Genomic DNA, 18,449 nt, shown 5'->3' on the forward strand with positions numbered 1-18,449 from the left:
ATAGCATTTATGTACATTAAAAAGAGTAAGGGTCCTAAGACTGATCCTTGAGGGACGCCTGATGTAACATCAAGAACATCTGATGCCGCTCCATCTACTATAACAAACTAGCGTCGTGGGTGCAAGTATTCAGAAATCCAGGAAATAATTTTGGAGTTAATGTTATATTGCCACAATTTTTCTATTAATAGTTCATGGGAGACAACATCAAATGCCTTTCTAAAGTCTAGGAAAATGCAGTCCACAGTTGCTTGATTGTCGAGTGCTTTGGATAAGTCGAAAGTAAATTCCAGTAGCTGTGTCACGCAGGAGAGTCCCTTTCGGAAGCCATGTTGGTAAGGATTGAACAAGCCGTGAGTGTCTAGATGTTTTACTATGCACGTATATAATATATGCTCTATTATTTTGCAGGTGGAAGATATCAGCGATATTGGACGGTAGTTGGATACAGCGCTGCGCGAGTCAGATTTATGAATAGGTACAACAGACGCAATCTTCCAGTCGTCAGGAAGACAGGAATGATTCAAAGAGTTATCAAAAAGAACTTTCAGGAATGGGGATACAGAGCATGCGCAAGCCTTTAAAAAGGCTGCTGACGGCGTCCTTTCGTGGCGTCGTCTGCTCTCCTGCGGAGCGAAAGGTTGCTTCACTGCATCGCATGGCACGCCGGTCTCGTGTCCCGCCGTCCTTGAACGCCGTTGTTCACACTGCCGACAACGTGGTCGGCATGAAGGTGCCTTTGGTGAAGGCGATTTTCTTCGCAAGCGGAGCCTGGAGAGATGTGAAGCACCTGACCATCGCCCATTGCTTCGAGAAAGCCGGCCTCTCCCGAAGCAGCAGCGCGGAGGCGGCGCCTGCTGGGGACGAAGCTACCGCGATTGACGTCGCTGCAACCGCTGATGCTGCCGCCGCGACGGCCTGCTTGGAGGAGCTTTGGGATTCCGCTAGCGACTTGAACCTTGTGCCTGCGGGTCTAAGCCACATGGACTTCGTTTTCGCCGACGAAGACCTTGCCACTGAGGACTTGACGACTGAAGAAGTTGCCGGGAGTGTCATGGAAGAGACCTTGGCGGAGAGCGCCTCCGACAGCGAATGCGACGATGCTAGTTGTGCCCCTAAGCCGGTCACCTCCGCAGCGGCCATCGCAGCTGTTGACACGCTACGGATGTACCTCGGGAGTCCGGAGTTCGACCAGATCTTTGGTTCGCAGTTGGATGGTATGGAAGCCGCAATCCTGAAATCCGCACTCGCGAAACGTGTTCAGGGGACGGTGGACGACTTCTTTCAGCGGCAATAAATCGGTATGCCGATGTTTGCATTTTTTTTCGTAGTCCGCATATTACGAAATAGCGGATATAGCGAAGTGATTTCCGATTCCCGCCGATGTGTCCATCGAGATATATGAAACAGATACTGGGGCATTTCCTTTGCTCAAAAACCAATTCACCAAGCAATACGCAACTTGAGTTCCATGGCAAAATTCATTCCGGTTCAAAGTGAAGATACACTCTTAATGTGCAGCTTCATTGGCAAGCTAATTGTTCAGAAAACACCATTCTCTTAGTGATTGTGCTTTCTGTCAGGCTTTACATCAAAAGTGAGGATTCCATTCAAAACTGGGAACCTGCTCAGCAACGTGTGCTGCTTTCAGCGCAATTAAATATCTTATACAGGTAAAGACATTTCGTTTATTTGAAACAACAACCTCCATGTTTCGACAAAAAATGTACGATGGCCAAATAGATGACCCAAGCGAGTTAATGGAGTAGCATTCGCGAAAACAGCAGCGAGAGCTTTCAGCGCATGAGAGCTTAACGCTTTGAGTAGGACGCACGAGTAAAGTTTTTCTTTATTTTTTCTTTCTTTCGCGGCACGTGTCGTATTGTGCTGACATTTTCTTTTTTTTTCTTCAGCAGGCAAGCGTTGCGCCGTTATCGTTCGTTTTCTGTTTTTTTTTTTTTCGTCGCTTCGTGTTTGTCATCAGCTCTTCCGGCCTTCTCCCATCGCCACCCTCTCCACTCGGCAATCGTGGCGACTGGCGAGGCACTCTAGCAACGCCGCATCGCAGGACGCATCTCGGCGTGCGGTGAGTGTTTGGCAGGCGCCAGCCATGACGTCGTAATGGCAGCCCTTAAATGTGGCGATGTTACGGGGTTTTGTTGTTGACATGTGGTGTCTTCACTAGTATTCGGATCTCGTTGAACCACGGACGCCTCAGCGAAGCTGGCCACCCAGACTAGTTCTGCGCCCGACCGTCCGGTTTCACAATGCGTTCCGCACGCTTCCCTTGCGAAACAAGTGCTGCAGAGAGAAAAGAAGAAAAGCTTTTGTTGCTCGCTATCTAGGGGGACATTGCGCGACTCCGACGTCGAGCGTCAGCCTTGCAAGTTCGTTGCTCCATCGGGCGCAACCTCGCTCGGTGCCGCGAGAGAAAGAGCCGCTCGGTGCATGCACTCAGTGGGCGTGGGCGACTAGCGCCGCCTAGCGCCGCGCGTGTGCGACATACGCCAGATATATATTGTCATGCTGTAGTGACGGCAATCCAGCAGTCAGGAAAACAGCAACAAGCCTTGCAAACGAAGCTCTTTATTTGGGCTGACTTGCGCCCGCAAAAGAACTGAGTCACTCGGCGGCGGCGTAAGCAACAAACGTGCTCGTCAGTCGTCGAACTACGAATGTCCGCTGCTCGCGGCATCGTTCAATTTAAAGCAGGCAAGAAAACTTCAAGATAAGAGGTCGAGATCATCTAGAGTAATCTAGAAACACGTACAGTCGCGGTCAAAAATACGCGGCCCACGGCTCCAGTCGGCGGAGCGGCCGCGAGCCGCACCGCGGCGCTCGCGTAGGCGCTGCGAGAGTTTGCGCTTCTAGTACACTATAGTTTGCGCTCTGACGACATGTATCTCCCTCGCTCTCGGGCGGATACGTCACACGGTTGATAAAGTTCAAGTGCATCGTTCAGCTGTTTCGCAGTTGACGGTCAGGGCGAAAGGGGGCTCCCGTTTGCATGAAGTGTCGCGGCGCTGGTGCCGCTTCGTATCTCGTCTCCCGCGTGTGCGGAGCCGCTGCTGCGCGCGGCCGCTCAGCCGTTCGTGAAGGGCACGGCGCGATTCTTTCTAGCATCGTAGTTGGGTTGACACCTGATGCATGTAACCCGCCGTGGTGGCCTAGTGGCTATGATACCGGGCAGCTGACCCGAAGGACGCGGCTTCGATCCCGGCAGCGGTGGTTGCTGCATTTCAGTTGAGGCGGAATGCTAACGAATGCCCGTGTACTGTGCGACGCCAGCGCACGTTGAAGAACCCCAGGTGGTCGAAATTTCCGGAGACCTCCACTATGGCATCTCTCATAGCGTGAGATGCTTTCGGGCGTTGCACACTACAAAACCAAAAATTCACGCTTACGCGCTGTCCGCTTCCGTCTAATCCACCGCACCCGCGTGCTCAAGGCTTGGGTACCAGCATGCATGCACCTCGTTCTCAAATAATATGCCACGGTCGTTCGCTCTCTTACAGCGGTAGCATGCGAAGAGCCGCCGCGTTTGTGGAATCAATGCGGTTGCATTAAAAGCCACATGTGGAAGAAAAGCCGGGTGCGCAATAGGTAGCTACAGGAGGTTCATTATTGTAATAGATAAAAAGGAGGCATTACATGTAAACCATTTATATATTCACCGCTGGCAGCGAAAGAGAAATCTACGAAAAATAATGATCCCGCACGTGTCCAAAAATGTAATGGGGATTATTAAGTCTGAAGGCGAAAATCACTGCGTAAAATTAATTCGAAACTGCGGGGGTCTTTTGAGTACGGGAGAATAACGTGAAAGAAGTGTTTTCGGAATCTTAAGATTTGGGGCAAACTGAAGAAAATGTCCCGAAGTGATGAAATTTATTGCTAGTGCATTGACAATTAAGGCTCTTAAGTGTTATCTCTTACGGGTGCAATGTATCGTCATCATGAATATCAAGAGAAATAAATTGAGACGTTTGTGCCACACCAGCGAGTATAATGGTTTTATGATAGTGCATCGGCCTCATACAATGATAGTCGGATATGAGGTTCTTAAGGTAAATATGTCATTTTTGAAGGCCTGGTAGAAAGTGTGACTGAGTTTCCAGACGTTTGCACTTACTTCTTTTTTTAAAAATGATTAAATATATGCAGGCGTTTACCTTTTGTTCGGCATCGCTTTTTTTTTGTGTGTATATATGGTAAGAAAAGGTGCGCTTCTCCTGCCCGCTTGTATTTAAATATTGCAGAGTATAGACCAGATTTTTGAGCCTCTCCTGGGCGCGGCCATTTTGCACCGACTGGCGCGCCGCGGTGCGGGCGTTTCTTTGGGGACTGCGGGGCTGCGGCAGTTCCGCGGCCGCGCCTGCATATAGCCGCGCTTCGGGCGCTAAAAAAAACATTGTCGAACATACTTCCGCTGCGTGGCTGTGTTGCAGGAGGTATTTACGTTATCATAGCGATAACACTGACGCGTTTTAATGACATTTAGTTTGACATTCAAGTTAATTGTGCCGGCGCTTAGAACGCGCTCGTGCTTATATCGAATTCCGTCTTAGTGCTCCACCGCAAAGAAACTTTTTGTTCAATATCAAGCATTAGGTGTGCGGCTAGCATGCAGTTCCAATTCCCATGCACTCTTATTCCTTCCTGCGGGCCGGCCGTAAACCCCCCGCCCCCTTCCACAAACAGGGCTTTCTTGTCGCCGCGCCAGTTTATCAACAAATTACCGCTGTGAGCTCACTGAGTCGCAGCGCCTACAGAAAACAAATTTTGTCATGGTTTATGCAACTTGGTGCATAAAAACGTACTTTCGCTTAATTTATCAAAGCTTGGATAGATATGAGCAGCTAATCCAGCTTTCACTAATTCTAAGGTCCGAAGTCGCGTTATTTTATTCAGGAGCTCTCGCCGCGTGTGAGAGCGTTGCGTAGCCGTTTGGCTGAGTGTGGAAAATGAAATGAAATCGCGCATAGTATTCTCCTATGAATAAGATAGATACCGCACCGCTGCGGTGGCTCAGTAGTTACGGCTCTCGGCTCTGGCCCAAAAGACGCGGGTTTGATCCCGGCCGCGGAGGCTGAATTTCTTTGGAGGAGAAATTCGAGGCCCGTGTACTGTGCGATGTCAGTGCACGTTAAAGAACCCCAGGTGGTCGAAATTTGCGGAGCCCTCCACTACGGCGTCTCTCATAGCCTTAGTCGCTTTGGGACGTTAAACCCTATAAACCAACCAAACTAGTGTAGATACCAACAGCAGAAAGATACTATAGATAAACCTTTACCCCCCCAGATCCCTCTGACATATGCGTGAGGAAAAAGCAGCTGAAATCGATAGCGGTCGTGCTTACAATCCTGTGCATGAAATGTGTTTAATGGGAACAAGAGCAAGCTCAGCGCAAGGATGCCGAACACGTACTGGTGATCGAAAACACGCGCTCCGTCGGGACAACCTTCGGTCTGCAGCTCGCCTGTCAAGTTACTACTCCACTGCGTCAAGTCAATAGATCTACATTCTGATGCATAAAAGTATCATAGAAGATATCGCACGTAAAAGGCGACAGCAAACGACATGACAGCGCAGAAATCTGCTTAGAAGTGCCGGTTTCCAGTCCGTACACTACCTGGTCGACTACCCTCGAATGTCACGTTAACGAGTAACTGCGCACAAGATAACGGCAGTACTGTCTGGAAGAGGGAAAATGTGAGTAGTGACGCACAGCACACACCCTCATACGTTAGCTGATGGAGCACAACAACGACCGAAGCGAACACGTAAACATGCGTTCTACGCGCGGCGCCGGCGCGACCCGCAGTCCCTCGGGCCGCGCGCGCCGACAGATGGCGACTGGTGTCGAGAGTAGGAGCGCGCCCGCAGCCTGCGTGCGAGGGTAAAAAAATCTGGTCTATAAGTGTACACGTTTGGTAACTGGCGATGATAACAGTATTTCAGACCGAAACAAGATGGTGGTTTTTCGAATGCATCGACTCTGCGTAATAAATGGCCAGAAAGTGTAAGCTATGCGAAGAATTTCTTTATGCGTGTGTTTTCAGAGCGATGATGATTGATTGTGGACACAGCAAGGGTATTTTAAGAATTTTTTTTAATGTGGTTATTCTCGCACATTTTTTAGCCGTTTATCTACCGGCTTCACATATGATATTACTTCTGAACAATCAAATCTCAAGCCTGCCTAATGCTTGCTGAAGGCCCGTGACGTTCGCAGCCAGTCCTATTTAGGCTCGCGCGATGGATCGGAGCACTGTTCACCACGGCAGCCGCCGAAAGAGACGCGCAACGATGGTGACACAGCGATTCATTGCCGACATTGAGTGGCAAAAAGCGGATCCCGTTTAAGAACGCGATGAGACATGCCCGATAACAAAGAAAGGACAGGCATGCACAGACAATGGTTTCCAAAGCATGGCATTTTGGGATGATTGGGCATTAAGCTTGCAGTTACTCACACCAAAGATGTTTTATCATCCCAAAAGGCGGTGTTCGTCTCCATGGCGCCTTTTGTCTGGTTGCGTCGGAATAAAAAGCGCGATAACTGATGGGCTTCAACAGCGGTTGCGAAGCATGGCTTTCGGATATAAAGCGCAGTGACAGGTTTGAGGTTTTCGATTAGCACAGCGTAAAGCACGCAAGCATGGCGCGACTTGATGTGGTTAAGACGCAAAAGGTGCTAGATCTTTTTATTGCCGGGCGCAGTCGGCGAGCAATAGCTAGAGAGGTTGGATGCTCAAAATGTGCAGTAGACCGGATTTGTCGCTCGTTTATGGCCACACACCGAGTGGAAGACGCACCTCGATCAGGAAGGCCTTTGGCGACGACGGTGGACCAAGACATGGCAATCGTTGCAGCTGTCAGCTGCGAGCCCGCTATAACTGCTCTCGAGGTCAAGAGGGAGCTTGAACTTCCGGTATCAGTTTCAACTATTAAGCGCAGGCTGTATGCCGCTGGTCTGAAGAGCAGGGTGGCATGTCAAAGGCCGCGCTTGAATGAGTCGGAAAAGCGAGCCCGGTTGGAGTTTGCGACAGAGCACTTGTCTTGGCAGCAGGAAGACTGGAGAGAAGTCGTCTTCAGTGGCGAATCGACATTTGTCACCAAGTGGGACCAGCAGCGCAGAGTGTGGAGACTCCTCGGCACGAGGTAAGCCAGTTTCTGTGTAACCGAATAGATTACGAATACTGTCTCCCATTACAAGGTGCATTGGTTACGCTGCTTTGTGGAGCTCAGCATCCCAAGCCTACACATGAGCTGTGAGGGATGCTGCATGTCAGGCTGCAAGTTAATTTAGACAGCGTAAGGTTCTTTTAACGTGCACTGTTATTGTAAAATACACAGGCGTCTTTCATTTGGAAGCAGAGTGATTTATTACGAGTGTTGAATCTGCGCAGTCAGTGCGAATTTCAGTGTGAAATTAACGCACATTTTACAGATACGACGAGCAGTACATCCAACAAGTGGCAGCTAGTGGGCGCTGCTCTATCAGCGTGTGGGGCGCCGTTACCTGGCAAGGACTTGGACCGCTGCATCTTATTGATGGAAACCTGATCGCGGACCAATACACTTAAATTATAGAGGAAGTCCTTGTTCCCTTTGCGCTGGAAGGCCCATTCAAAGATGGGGCATATATTTTTCAGCAAGACAGCTAGGAGCCCTATCCACACCGCGAGGTAAGGAGAATCTCTGTCGTATTTAGAGATTATAACCTTATTTGCACCGTGATGAAAATTCTTGGCAACGTCTCTCTAAACACCTCCCACAGAAAGAAAACAGTGAAAGGACTTTAATGCGTAAATATTCTCGGTGGTTAAGTGAAGACAGCTATGTGTACCATAACGAAGGAAAAGACACTTGCAGAACATTTCTCGTAAGCCTTGGATTCAATAAAATCGATTCACTATGTTCCTAATGCAAAGCACGTTTAGCCTGTCATTACTCCAAGATAGAGTGCGCGGAGGTCGGGGGGATGGAGAGAATGAGGCTTAACGTCCCGATGCAGCTCAGGTTATCCGAGGCACCGATGTGGAGGGCTCCTGGAATTGCGACGAACGGGAGGGGTATTTAAAGTGCTCTCACATTTTGCGCGCACGCACGCACGCGCACACACACGCGCGCACACGCTCACACGCACACACGCGCACACACACTGGCTGACTACCACTCCAGCGTGTTAGGCTCTCACGGGAGAATAGCACATCCGCTAACGTTTCTTCTTTTTCCACAAAGAAATATCCCGTTTCTTAATCAAACCTTTCATTCCTCTATTAATTCCTGCCTTTGCGTTTTGTGACTCGTATTTTTTTCCCTCATTACTACGCAGGAAAGTTGGGAAAACGCTTCAAGAACTTGGCATCCAAGTATTGCCATGGCCCCCAAAGGGGGCAGACCTCAACATAATCGAAAACGTATGGGGACAAATGAAAAGGCGACTGGCCCGTCGTTCCATTTCAGCTCAGAGGCGAGAGGATTTGTGGAGGGAAGTCAAAGAAGAATGGGACCACCTTCGTTCGCTCCCCGCTCTCGTTCCGGCATTGTACGCCTCCATTCCCGGGCGGCTTCGAGATGTGGTCGCTGCCGGGGGGGCGTTTACCAAGCATTAGGGAGGCTTGAGATATGATTGTTCAGAAGTAATATCATATGTGAAGCCGGTAGATCAACGGCTAAAAAATGTGCGAGAATAACCACATTAAAAAAAAATCTTAAAATACCCTTGCTGTGTCCACAATCAATCATCATCGCTCTGAAAACACACGCATAAAGAAATTCTTCGCATAGCCTACACTTTCTGGCCATTTATTACGCAGAGTCGATGCATTCGAAAAACCACCATCTTGTTTCGGTCTGAAATACTGTTATCATCGCCAGTTACCAAACGTGTACACTTATACTCTGCAATATTTAAATACAAGCGGGCAGGAGAAGCGCACCTTTTCTTACCATATATACACACACAAAAAAAACGATGCCGAACAAAAGGTAAACGCCTGCATATATTTAATCATTTTAAAAAAAATAAGTGCAAACGTCTGGAAACTCAGTCACACTTTCTACCAGGCCTTCAAAAATGACATATTTACCTTAAAAACCTCATATCCGACTATCATTGTATGAGGCCGATGCACTATCATAAAACCATTATACTCGCTGGTGTGGCACAAACATCTCAATTTATTTCTCTTGCTATTCATGATGACGATACATTGCACCCGTAAGAGCCTTAATTGTCAATGCACTAGCAATAAATTTCATCACTTCGGGACATTTTCTTCAGTTTGCCCCAAATCTTAAGATTCCGAAAACACTTCTTTCACGTTATTCTCCCGTACCCAAAAGACCCCCGCAGTTTCGAATTAATTTTACGCAGTGATTTTCGCCTTCAGACTTAATAATCCCCATTACATTTTTGGACACGTGCGGGATCATTATTTTTCGTAGATTTCTCTTTCGCTGCCAGCGGTGAATATATTAATGGTTTACATGTAATGCCTCCTTTTTATCTATTACAATAATGAACCTCCTGTAGCTACCTATTGCGCACCCGGCTTTTCTTCCACATGTGGCTTTTAATGCAACCGCATTGATTCCACAAACGCGGCGGCTCTTCGCATGCTACCGCTGTAAGAGAGCGAACGACCGTGGCATATTATTTGAGAACGAGGTGCATGCATGCTGGTACCCAAGCCTTGAGCACGCGGGTGCGGTGGATTAGACGGAAGCGGACAGCGCGTAAGCGTGAATTTTTGGTTTTGTAGTGTGCAACGCCCGAAAGCATCTCACGCTATGAGAGATGCCATAGTGGAGGTCTCCGGAAATTTCGACCACCTGGGGTTCTTCAACGTGCGCTGGCGTCGCACAGTACACGGGCATTCGTTAGCATTCCGCCTCAACTGAAATGCAGCAACCGCCGCTGCCGGGATCGAAGCCGCGTCCTTCGGGTCAGCTGCCCAGTATCATAGCCACTAGGCCACCACGGCGGGTTACATGCATCAGGTGTCAACCCAACTACGATGCTAGAAAGAATCGCGCCGTGCCCTTCACGAACGGCTGAGCGGCTCGCGCAGCAGCGGCTCCGCACACGCGGGAGACGAGATACGAAGCGGCACCAGCGCCGCGACGCTTCATGCAAACGGGAGCCCCCTTTCGCCCTGACCGTCAACTGCGAAACAGCTGAACGATGCACTTGAACTTTATCAACCGTGTGACGTATCCGCCCGAGAGCGAGGGAGATACATGTCGTCAGAGCGCAAACTCTCGCAGCGCCTACGCGAGCGCCGCGGTGCGGCTCGCGGCCGCTCCGCCGACTGGAGCCGTGGGCCGCGTATTTTTGACCGCGACTGTACATGCAGCTGTTCATGGCTATGATCAACCGAGATTAGTCCGGTCGCTTCTCGCGTCACGAACAAAAATGATAACACCCCTTTCCTGCGGCCTTGCGCGAACGAACGGACACTACAATGATACGCGGCAATATATCGCAGCTCTTGAATGTACAAGTAATTTTGCCGGCCTTGACGCAGTGGCCGCATTTGTTTTTCCAGTCCCGGACTACTTGCTGGCAGGTCTCGGCTTCCGCTCGGACAGGAAAAGCGTCATGGTCACATGACCTACTTGCCATAGGCTGCTTTCGAACTCGCCGCCAGAGCCGGGCTCCCCCTCGGTTACCGTACAAGGACGCTGTCATCTGCTAGCAGACGATGCAAGCCACGGCCACCACGACACCGAAGCAACGCCGTGCGCTCGATCATGATACTGAGTCGATTTAAAGACTGTACTGTCAGCTTAGCGTAGGTGCATTACAGAACTCAGCTTCGGAGGTATGCTCGCCGCTACTGCTTGCGGCGAAGTTCGCAAAAAGTAGCCCAACTCGTTGCGGATAGGCAGATAGACGAAAGCCTTCGCAAAAATGTTGACAACAAGCTCTATAGCTGCTCCAGTATACGAGTGGTTCACCTGCGATGCTTTCAGGTAAGCGTACAGACAGCATGTCGCAAAACAAGCGAACGAGAACCTCTTGACGACACGAGCAAACAATACGCGCTCGCAGCTTCGAACGCGCGTCCGTGTGCGGTGGATTTCAAGAAAATAAACGAAGATGCAAGAACAAAAAGTATTGCGATGGCTCAGAGAGCAGCTACGGAGCTCATGTGAAGGTTTAACGCATGATATCGACCTCCAGGAACATGAAAAATACTCAAAATGCACACGGAGTCTAACTCAATATGGCTGCCAGCGCGGCGAGCAGCTATCGTCTGCTGCCTTCTCAGCAGCCCCAAGCAGCCCGCGGACTGCCATAGGCTAAAAACGAACGCGTTGCTATGGCGATGCAGGCAGGTGGGCGGAGCTTTCGGGCTGCCCGAGAAAAACAAATACCGGACTCGAGTCCGCAAGTAGTCCCGGACAGTCCGGGACTGAAAAACAAATGCGCCCAGTGCTGGCAAGTTACTCGGCGTTGGGAGAGGGGTTTTTGGGAGAGAAGGCCCAAAAAGGGGTGTATCGAATAGATAAATAAAGGTAATAAAAAATGTATGCCGTCATTGAATAGTATATACAACGAAGGCGAGTGCTGAAAAGGTTTTGAGTTGCTGCATAAGTACATTTTCCTCTGTGTGGACAGAGAAAAAGTTCAGTGCTCAGCAATACGCATCAAGGCGTACGCATAAAGGTTTTAAATCACGCAGAAATTATTTCCTATACCTTGTTCTTGGCGCATGATGGCCTTAGTTGCCTATGTGCCATTAAACCCAACACACATTGAAACTCCGTTGGACGTCCGCAGGACGTTCAGGACGTATTCTGGACGTCCATGGGAGGTTGTTGCCGGCACTTGCGCGAGAGTCGCCAGTTGACGTTTGTAACATGCTTGCTCGTCTGAGTAACCTGAACATCCTGGGAGAATGTGTTAACCATACTTGTCGCAATCTAGACTGGTCAGTTGGCCTAAGTGTTATCAGAAGCGGTTTGTATACGCGGCATTCAGTCGAAGACGATGATAGACACCAAGTGGCGAGGACTCTTTGCAAGAGCCTAGATTTTAAGTTTGGGTCAGTGGAATAAAGAAATGCATAATGATGAGATAGTAAGCTCCAGAGCCAATCCCTTTTCTCGTAGATATATTTATCTGCCATTCGGACATGCCAAATTTTGTGCAGAAAATCCTAGTGAAGGTCCGGTGCTGGAGAACTTTGCGAGCCGCTTCGTATGCCTTTTCTTTGCACACCAATGCACAGTGCGTGGAATCCATTTCAATTGTATACACAGGGCTCCGACAATGGCCTGGTTATTGAAATATTCTTTGTCAAGCCCCGCCGCGGTGGCTCAGTTGTTACGGCGCTCGGCTGCTGACCCGAAAGACGCGGGTTAGCTCCCGGCCACGGCGGCCGAATTTCGATGAAGGCGAAATTCTAGAGGCCCGTGTGCTGTGCGATGTCAGAGCCCTTCACTACGGCGCCTCTCATAGCCTGAGTCGCTTTGGGACGTTAAACTACCATAAACCATTAATCAAACTGAACGAAATCATGAGTAAACACTGAACTCTAAGTAAATGAGCTCGTATAAAGTAGGCAAATCACAAAGCAAGAAATAAGGCTCGCAAACAGTTTGCAGTAACCTCAAGATGCTTTTTTAATCTTGGTTTTGTGGTCGCACGAAAAATATTGGGAGCTAATTAAATACTTTTGGAACAGACACAGAGTACTCCGCTGCTTAGTCGGATACTCTGAAGAGCGGAATTTTTCATCACGCTCTATTATTAGCACAGAAGTGACGCAAGATGACAGTCTGAATAAACAAAGTTTTTGTAGATGGAAATTTTTGTTGGCTGAGGCGCAGTGTATGCCACATATTTTGGCATTTTCTTAGGGATGCTATTAATACGGCATTGCCAGCATGCCGTGTAAAAAATGTTAACATGGTAATTCCGTACCTAATACACTATACGCCAGCGCATGCAAGATTTAAAAAAAATAATAATGAGAAGAATATTGTTACTATTGTTATTATCGCCCCGCCGCGGTGGCTTAGTGGTTATACTGACCCGAAAGACGCGGGTGCGATCCCGGCCGCAGTCGGCTGAATTTCGATGAAGGCGAAATTCTGTAAGATACAACTTAAAAAAACAGCAGTTGCTTACACTGAGCCGCGGCGTCTTGTATTACTCCGCTGGGCAATCGCAACTGTAAACGAAATCAGCTTTTTAATTTTTGACTATATCAAACAATCTGCGCATCAAAACTCTAATAGAGGTCATAATTTTTTTCCTGTGATAAGCTTTTTGTTTACGTAACAAGAAACGTTTAAGCAACGGACTACTTCTTTGTCGTGGAGGAATTCTGTGCGCGTAGGTTGAATGTGGGAGGAGCTTCACTGCAGACTTAAGTTGTATCCAACTATATAGAGGCCCGTGTACTGTGCGATGTCAGTGCACGTTAAAGAACCCCAGGTGGTCGAAATTTCCGGAGCCCTTCACTACGGCGTCCCTGATATCCTGAGTTGCTTTGGGACGTTAAACCCCACTAAACCAACTAACGTTATTATCGAGCGTCCTTGCTTTTTTTAGACAGAATCCCTCGCGGTGGCCGTAATGTGAATATGTGAAGCTAACACGGTTGACTAATGCGATAGTGGCTGCTAAACATGACCATTTACGAGGAGTTTTTTTTTTTTACGCTGTTTTAGCAACAGTATTTATCCCGGCTTTTGAGCCTGGAGGACGGCAAGGCAATGGCTGCAGATCAACCTGAACCCTTCTACCAGATCATAGATGGCAAACGGAGGTGCCCTTTCATTACTCCGGAATCCCTGAAGCAAGGCCTGGATTTCATCGCCCGGAAAGGCGACCTCGTGCAGGTGTCGTATCCCAGAAGTGGCACCCACTGGGTCCAGTACATCACTCAGCTGATTCTCAACGAAGGCGAGCCGATAAACACGTACGAGCAGTTCGCACAGGCCGCCGTGTTCGTCGAGTACCGACTGGGCGCCCCAGAGTATGAAGCCAGCACGCCCGTGCGGACCTTCTGCACCCACCTCCCTCCGAACAGAGAGAAGCTCAACCCGGAGGCCAAGTATATCTACGTGGCCCGAAACCCATGGGACGTCTGCGTGTCTCTCTACCATCACGTATGTCGTCATCATGATCATCCGCTCAAAGCTAAGTCCATTGCAGCACGTACTATCGTTGACAAATTCTCAAGGACGCGAGGAAAGTGATCTGGGCCCGTATCCGAAACTGCGTTTGTTTCGCAAACTTTCCCTTCCGATGACACCTTACTGGCCGAAAGACCGGAAGTGGATGCGTGAAGGCGTTTCCGAAAGGGACGCAAGTTGCGCTACGCCTCCTGAGCGTACAAGTGCCGTGCTTGTCAACGATTAGCTTATTTCCCTGTACTATACACCAAAACACTTCATTGTTAATTTCACATCCGCAAGTGGGGTCTGGAGACATCGGCTAATTGGCAGAATTATCACCTTGAGTTGTGGCTTGTGTGTCATGGAGAAGTTTGCCCCTATCGTAGGGTTCGCTGAAACTGCTTTCGATGCTAACACTCTCCTCATGTCCGCAAATTCACGGATATATCAGAAAGTTTCACTCAGGAAACGGCACTGGCATGACAGATTCCTCCGCGGGCTGTTCGATAGCCTGTATCTGTCGACACCACTGTCATCACTGGAAGAGCGGCGGAAGTGACCTGAATTAAGAAGCCTCACCTTTGTTTTTCCTCCACGTACCCAATGAAACTTTGTGACAGAGAGTAGACTGAGATGAAAACGGAGAATCGGTCTCTCCCGCACCAACTTTGTGGACAGCAAGTGCTGGCTTTATGTCCAATTTTTCGGTTCCCCGGTTGCGCAAGAGCTCTCAATGTGCTCATCATACACGGCAGTGTTTCTCTCGCCGCCAGACCAGCTTGAACTCAGAATTCACGTGTAAATTCGCAGAAACTGACTCGACGATCGCGGACAGGGCATCCGACCTTGGACAGCGTTTGCTTTACAGCCGCTGTGACATATTAAAAGTACGGTTGGCCGCCGCAGTGACTCAGTGGCGCTACGGCGCTAGACTGCTGACCCGGAAGACACAAGTTCGATCCCAGTCGCGGTGGTCGAATTTCGATGCAGGTGAAATTTTAGGCCCGAGTACTGTGCGATGTCAGCGCACGTTAAAGAACCCCAGGTGGCCGAAATTTCCGGAGGCCTTCACTACGGCGTCCCTCATAGCCTGACTCGCTTTGGGACGTTAAACTCCCAAAACCAAATCCAAACCTAAACTACCACAGGCCGGGGCGTGCCTATCCCAGCTTGATATTTTGTGCTGAAAACCCACACTACCCCCCCCCTCCCCGGTCTACTCTGCTTTATCAATCAATCAAGCAATCAAAGACTTTATTTGCTCATCCAAGGAAACTTTCTACAAACTATTTGGACCGATAGCCTACATGGCTAGTGTCCGGTCCAATACAAAACAGCATATTTGGGCAACCTCATAGAAAATATGTGAATAATGGTTCAACGCAAAACAGTGAACAAAAATAAGGAAATTGTCTGGTCTTGTATCAAAAAATAAAAAAGCAAAGCATTTGGAGAAACGCATGAGGAAATTGCAAACTGATATTTCAACACAATACACACAAAGCATTCAACAAAATACAATCATTTAATGCTTTCGTTATTTGCGAATGAAGCATATGGCGCACTATCAGAACCTTAGCTCTACCACATGGCCACGGTCAATCATTCCTCTTTTCTCTAGATAACGGAACGTAATGGCTACAGGACCATGTCGGTATCAGCTAAATGTACCGTTTTTAAAGCAGTTTAAGTAGCAACGGCCACCAGCTCTACAGGTACACCACGACCAGTGAGCCAATGAAGGGTCCGATAACGGAAAGCCTGGAATCGAATCCCGACCGCAGTGGATGCATTTTGGAGGAGGTGAGATGCAGAAACGCTTTGGTGCGATGTGAGAGCACGTTAAAGGGGCTAGGAAATGATATTTTCCTAGGTTGAGTAGAGCAAGTGAGCGATTGGCATTGCATCAAACGTCACCCCACCGCAAGAATTTCTGATATAGCTTCGTCAAAACCGAAGATGTTGGCGATTAAAAATGCCGCTCCTCCTGCTCTTACAGATAAACGGCCTGACCACGTTCCGCTTCGGTGACGGCACGTTCGACGACTTCCTGGAGGTCTTCTTGACCGGGGAACTAGGCTACGGCGACTACTTCGAGCACGTGACAGCCGGTTACTCTCTGAAAGACGAACCCAACGTGTTCTTCGTCACGTACGAACAACTGAAGAGGGACACTCGAGGAACCGTACTTCGGTTGGCACGCTTCATCGGAGAGCGCTATGGCAACATGCTGGAGGATGGCGATGACGAAGGGAAAAAACGGATAGACGAACTTCTGGAGCGCAGCAGTGCCGAAAACATGAAAAAGGTCATGACATTCAACCTGAAGGATAATACTGACCCGGCAATGCAGAAATGGTTGGACGAACACGACGTTCCGTCAAAGCCCGGGGATACAGAAGACCTCAAGCGGCAGGAGGTCCTCAAAGACGCAAAGGTAGGAGGATGGAAGGCCTACTTTTCGCCGCAACACCTACGACGAATGGATGCCGTTATTAAGCAGAAGACGCGAGGGTCTGACGTAATGGAACTGTGGGCGGACATACGGCAGGAAACTATAAATTTTTGTGAACGGTCAGATTAGACTGTTGGGCTCGGTGACGCAAACGCTGTCACCGCACCTGCTAGATGAGGCTTCTTTTATGTCGCGGTCAGTATACTCCGTCTCTTCAGTTGCTCGTCGTGGAATGAAAGCTACGAGCTCCGGACTACAGCTTCCATTAATGTGCTGTTCTCAAGCCCTGGCAAGCCGCCCACAAACTTCTGGAAGCTGTTGCTTCGAATTCGATCAAGCAAATTATGAGCATGCATGTAGTTTTAAGAAAGCTATTCTGGCCTTTTGAGTGCATGCATAAAATGCTTTTTCTGTGCGCCGCATTAGGAGAGAATAAAAGCGCAGTACTCGCTGCATAGTTTTGTATTCACTTGTAACTAGGTTAAAGAACTACATCCACTCACAGAATTGCGCACCCAAACACCATGTACAAATCTGCAATTATTTGCTTACATGAGAACATTGATAGAGAACGTAAATAATGAGATCGAATTGCCTTAATGCCTCCTGCACTTTTAGCATAGATGCAACTCGCCAAAGGATTACTGCCACAAATGTGACTATTTTTCCCGCAAATTTTTATATGTTAAAAAAATCCGGGAGCACGGTTTTAATGGAGTTAGAACCATCACTTCGCGTTATAGGCAGCCTTCGCTGCCAGCTGTCGGCGATTGCAGGTGAAGAAATTCACGGCACTGGTTATGTATGGCGGTGCCTGAGTCAAAAAAGAAGCTGATTTTTACCTTTACCTGCCGCTGTCATTTAGATTCACAGAGTTGCAGAGTTACATTAAGTGCACATGGCAGCATGCAGCCACAGTTTTCGCTGTTTAGGGCTGCGTCGGCCGCGGGAGACTTTAAGCAAAATGTTAAATTTCAGCTTTTTTTTTTACATGAAATACTCCTGCTTCAGATGCGCCAATTCAGAGGTTTTTTACCTATAAGACGCCAGAAAAAAAACCTTGCACGACGATTATAATACTGAGTAATGCGTTGACACTCGGTAATCGCAGAAATATGGATAATTTCTCTTTGAATGAAGTTTTGGTAGCGTTTTATGCCAGCTAAAATTTTGAGCACATTTTGTTATGACGTTGCAAATATCTTGCATTCATTTTTGTTTTATTTTTTAATATTTAAAGCATATCGTCTTATTGAGGGATGTTCTTCAGAGTTACCAAGGCCACCTTGTGGTCTGCGAAATGTGCGCGTATGCATACTAACTGCCGTGCAATGTTCGATCCCGACTCAGATTCGGACCAGATTCACAATGGCTGGCCTTCGGTGTCATACTGTATATAGCCTAGGTGTCCCTCCGTACGGTGAACTAAGTTATCAGCCACGTCCACATTCAGGTCAAGCATGCAGAGAAGCATGAGCATCCCGCACCACCTCTGCTCTGAGCTGCTAAGACCACGAACCGGCCACTGGTACGTGAGGAGCGTTCAGGTTAGTCGCGTGGTCTTGCTACACCACCTCAGACACCCGGCGCTCTAACAACAAATTAGCCGTTAACAGCCGTGCTGCAAAATACACATGTTGCCTGTTTTCCTAAAATCTGCTATAGTCGGATATTCGAAGTGGACACAGGCCACCACCCACCGCGGGTTCGAGCTTCGCCAGGATTCCCACAAGCTCCGCCCACATTCAGCCTTCGCGCACAGAATTCCTCCACGACAAAAAAGTAGTCCGCTGCTTACACGCTTCTTGTTACGTGAGCAAGAAGCTTATCACAAGGAAAAAAAATTATC

At 48.6% G+C, this 18,449-nt stretch overlaps 2 protein-coding genes across 2 annotated transcripts in view; both read left to right on the forward strand.

Annotated features, from left to right (window-relative positions):
• The first annotated feature begins 1,949 nt into the window (after positions 1-1,949).
• On the forward strand, positions 1,950-17,055 carry LOC149361983 (amine sulfotransferase-like). The gene is made up of 3 exons (XM_089572886.1): positions 1,950-2,086; positions 13,696-14,136; positions 16,145-17,055. Exons 2-3 carry the CDS (start codon positions 13,741-13,743, stop codon positions 16,727-16,729), a joined length of 981 nt encoding a protein of 326 aa, XP_089429012.1. The 5' UTR covers positions 1,950-2,086; positions 13,696-13,740; the 3' UTR covers positions 16,730-17,055.
• LOC149361984 (amine sulfotransferase-like) overlaps positions 1,962-18,449 on the forward strand; it is a 33,067-nt gene continuing 16,579 nt past the window's right edge. Inside the window, exon 1 of the mRNA XM_089572885.1 lies at positions 1,962-2,086. The gene's annotated coding sequence lies outside the window, so the exon portion shown is untranslated. The remainder of the gene's footprint in view (positions 2,087-18,449) is intronic.

The sequence above is a fragment of the Amblyomma mixtum genome, chromosome 2, assembly GCF_055824585.1.
Source record: "Amblyomma mixtum isolate Tamu chromosome 2, ASM5582458v1, whole genome shotgun sequence".
Lineage (NCBI taxonomy): Eukaryota > Metazoa > Arthropoda > Arachnida > Ixodida > Ixodidae > Amblyomma > Amblyomma mixtum.

Bases quoted from the DNA above. Each gene is read 5' to 3' on its own strand.
- LOC149361983 (XM_089572886.1), top strand. From the start codon at position 13,741: ATGGCTGCAGATCAACCTGAACCCTTCTACCAGATCATAGATGGCAAA. The intron at 14,137-16,144 runs GTATGTCGTCAT...CTGCTCTTACAG, and splicing joins GCGTGTCTCTCTACCATCAC to ATAAACGGCCTGACCACGTT.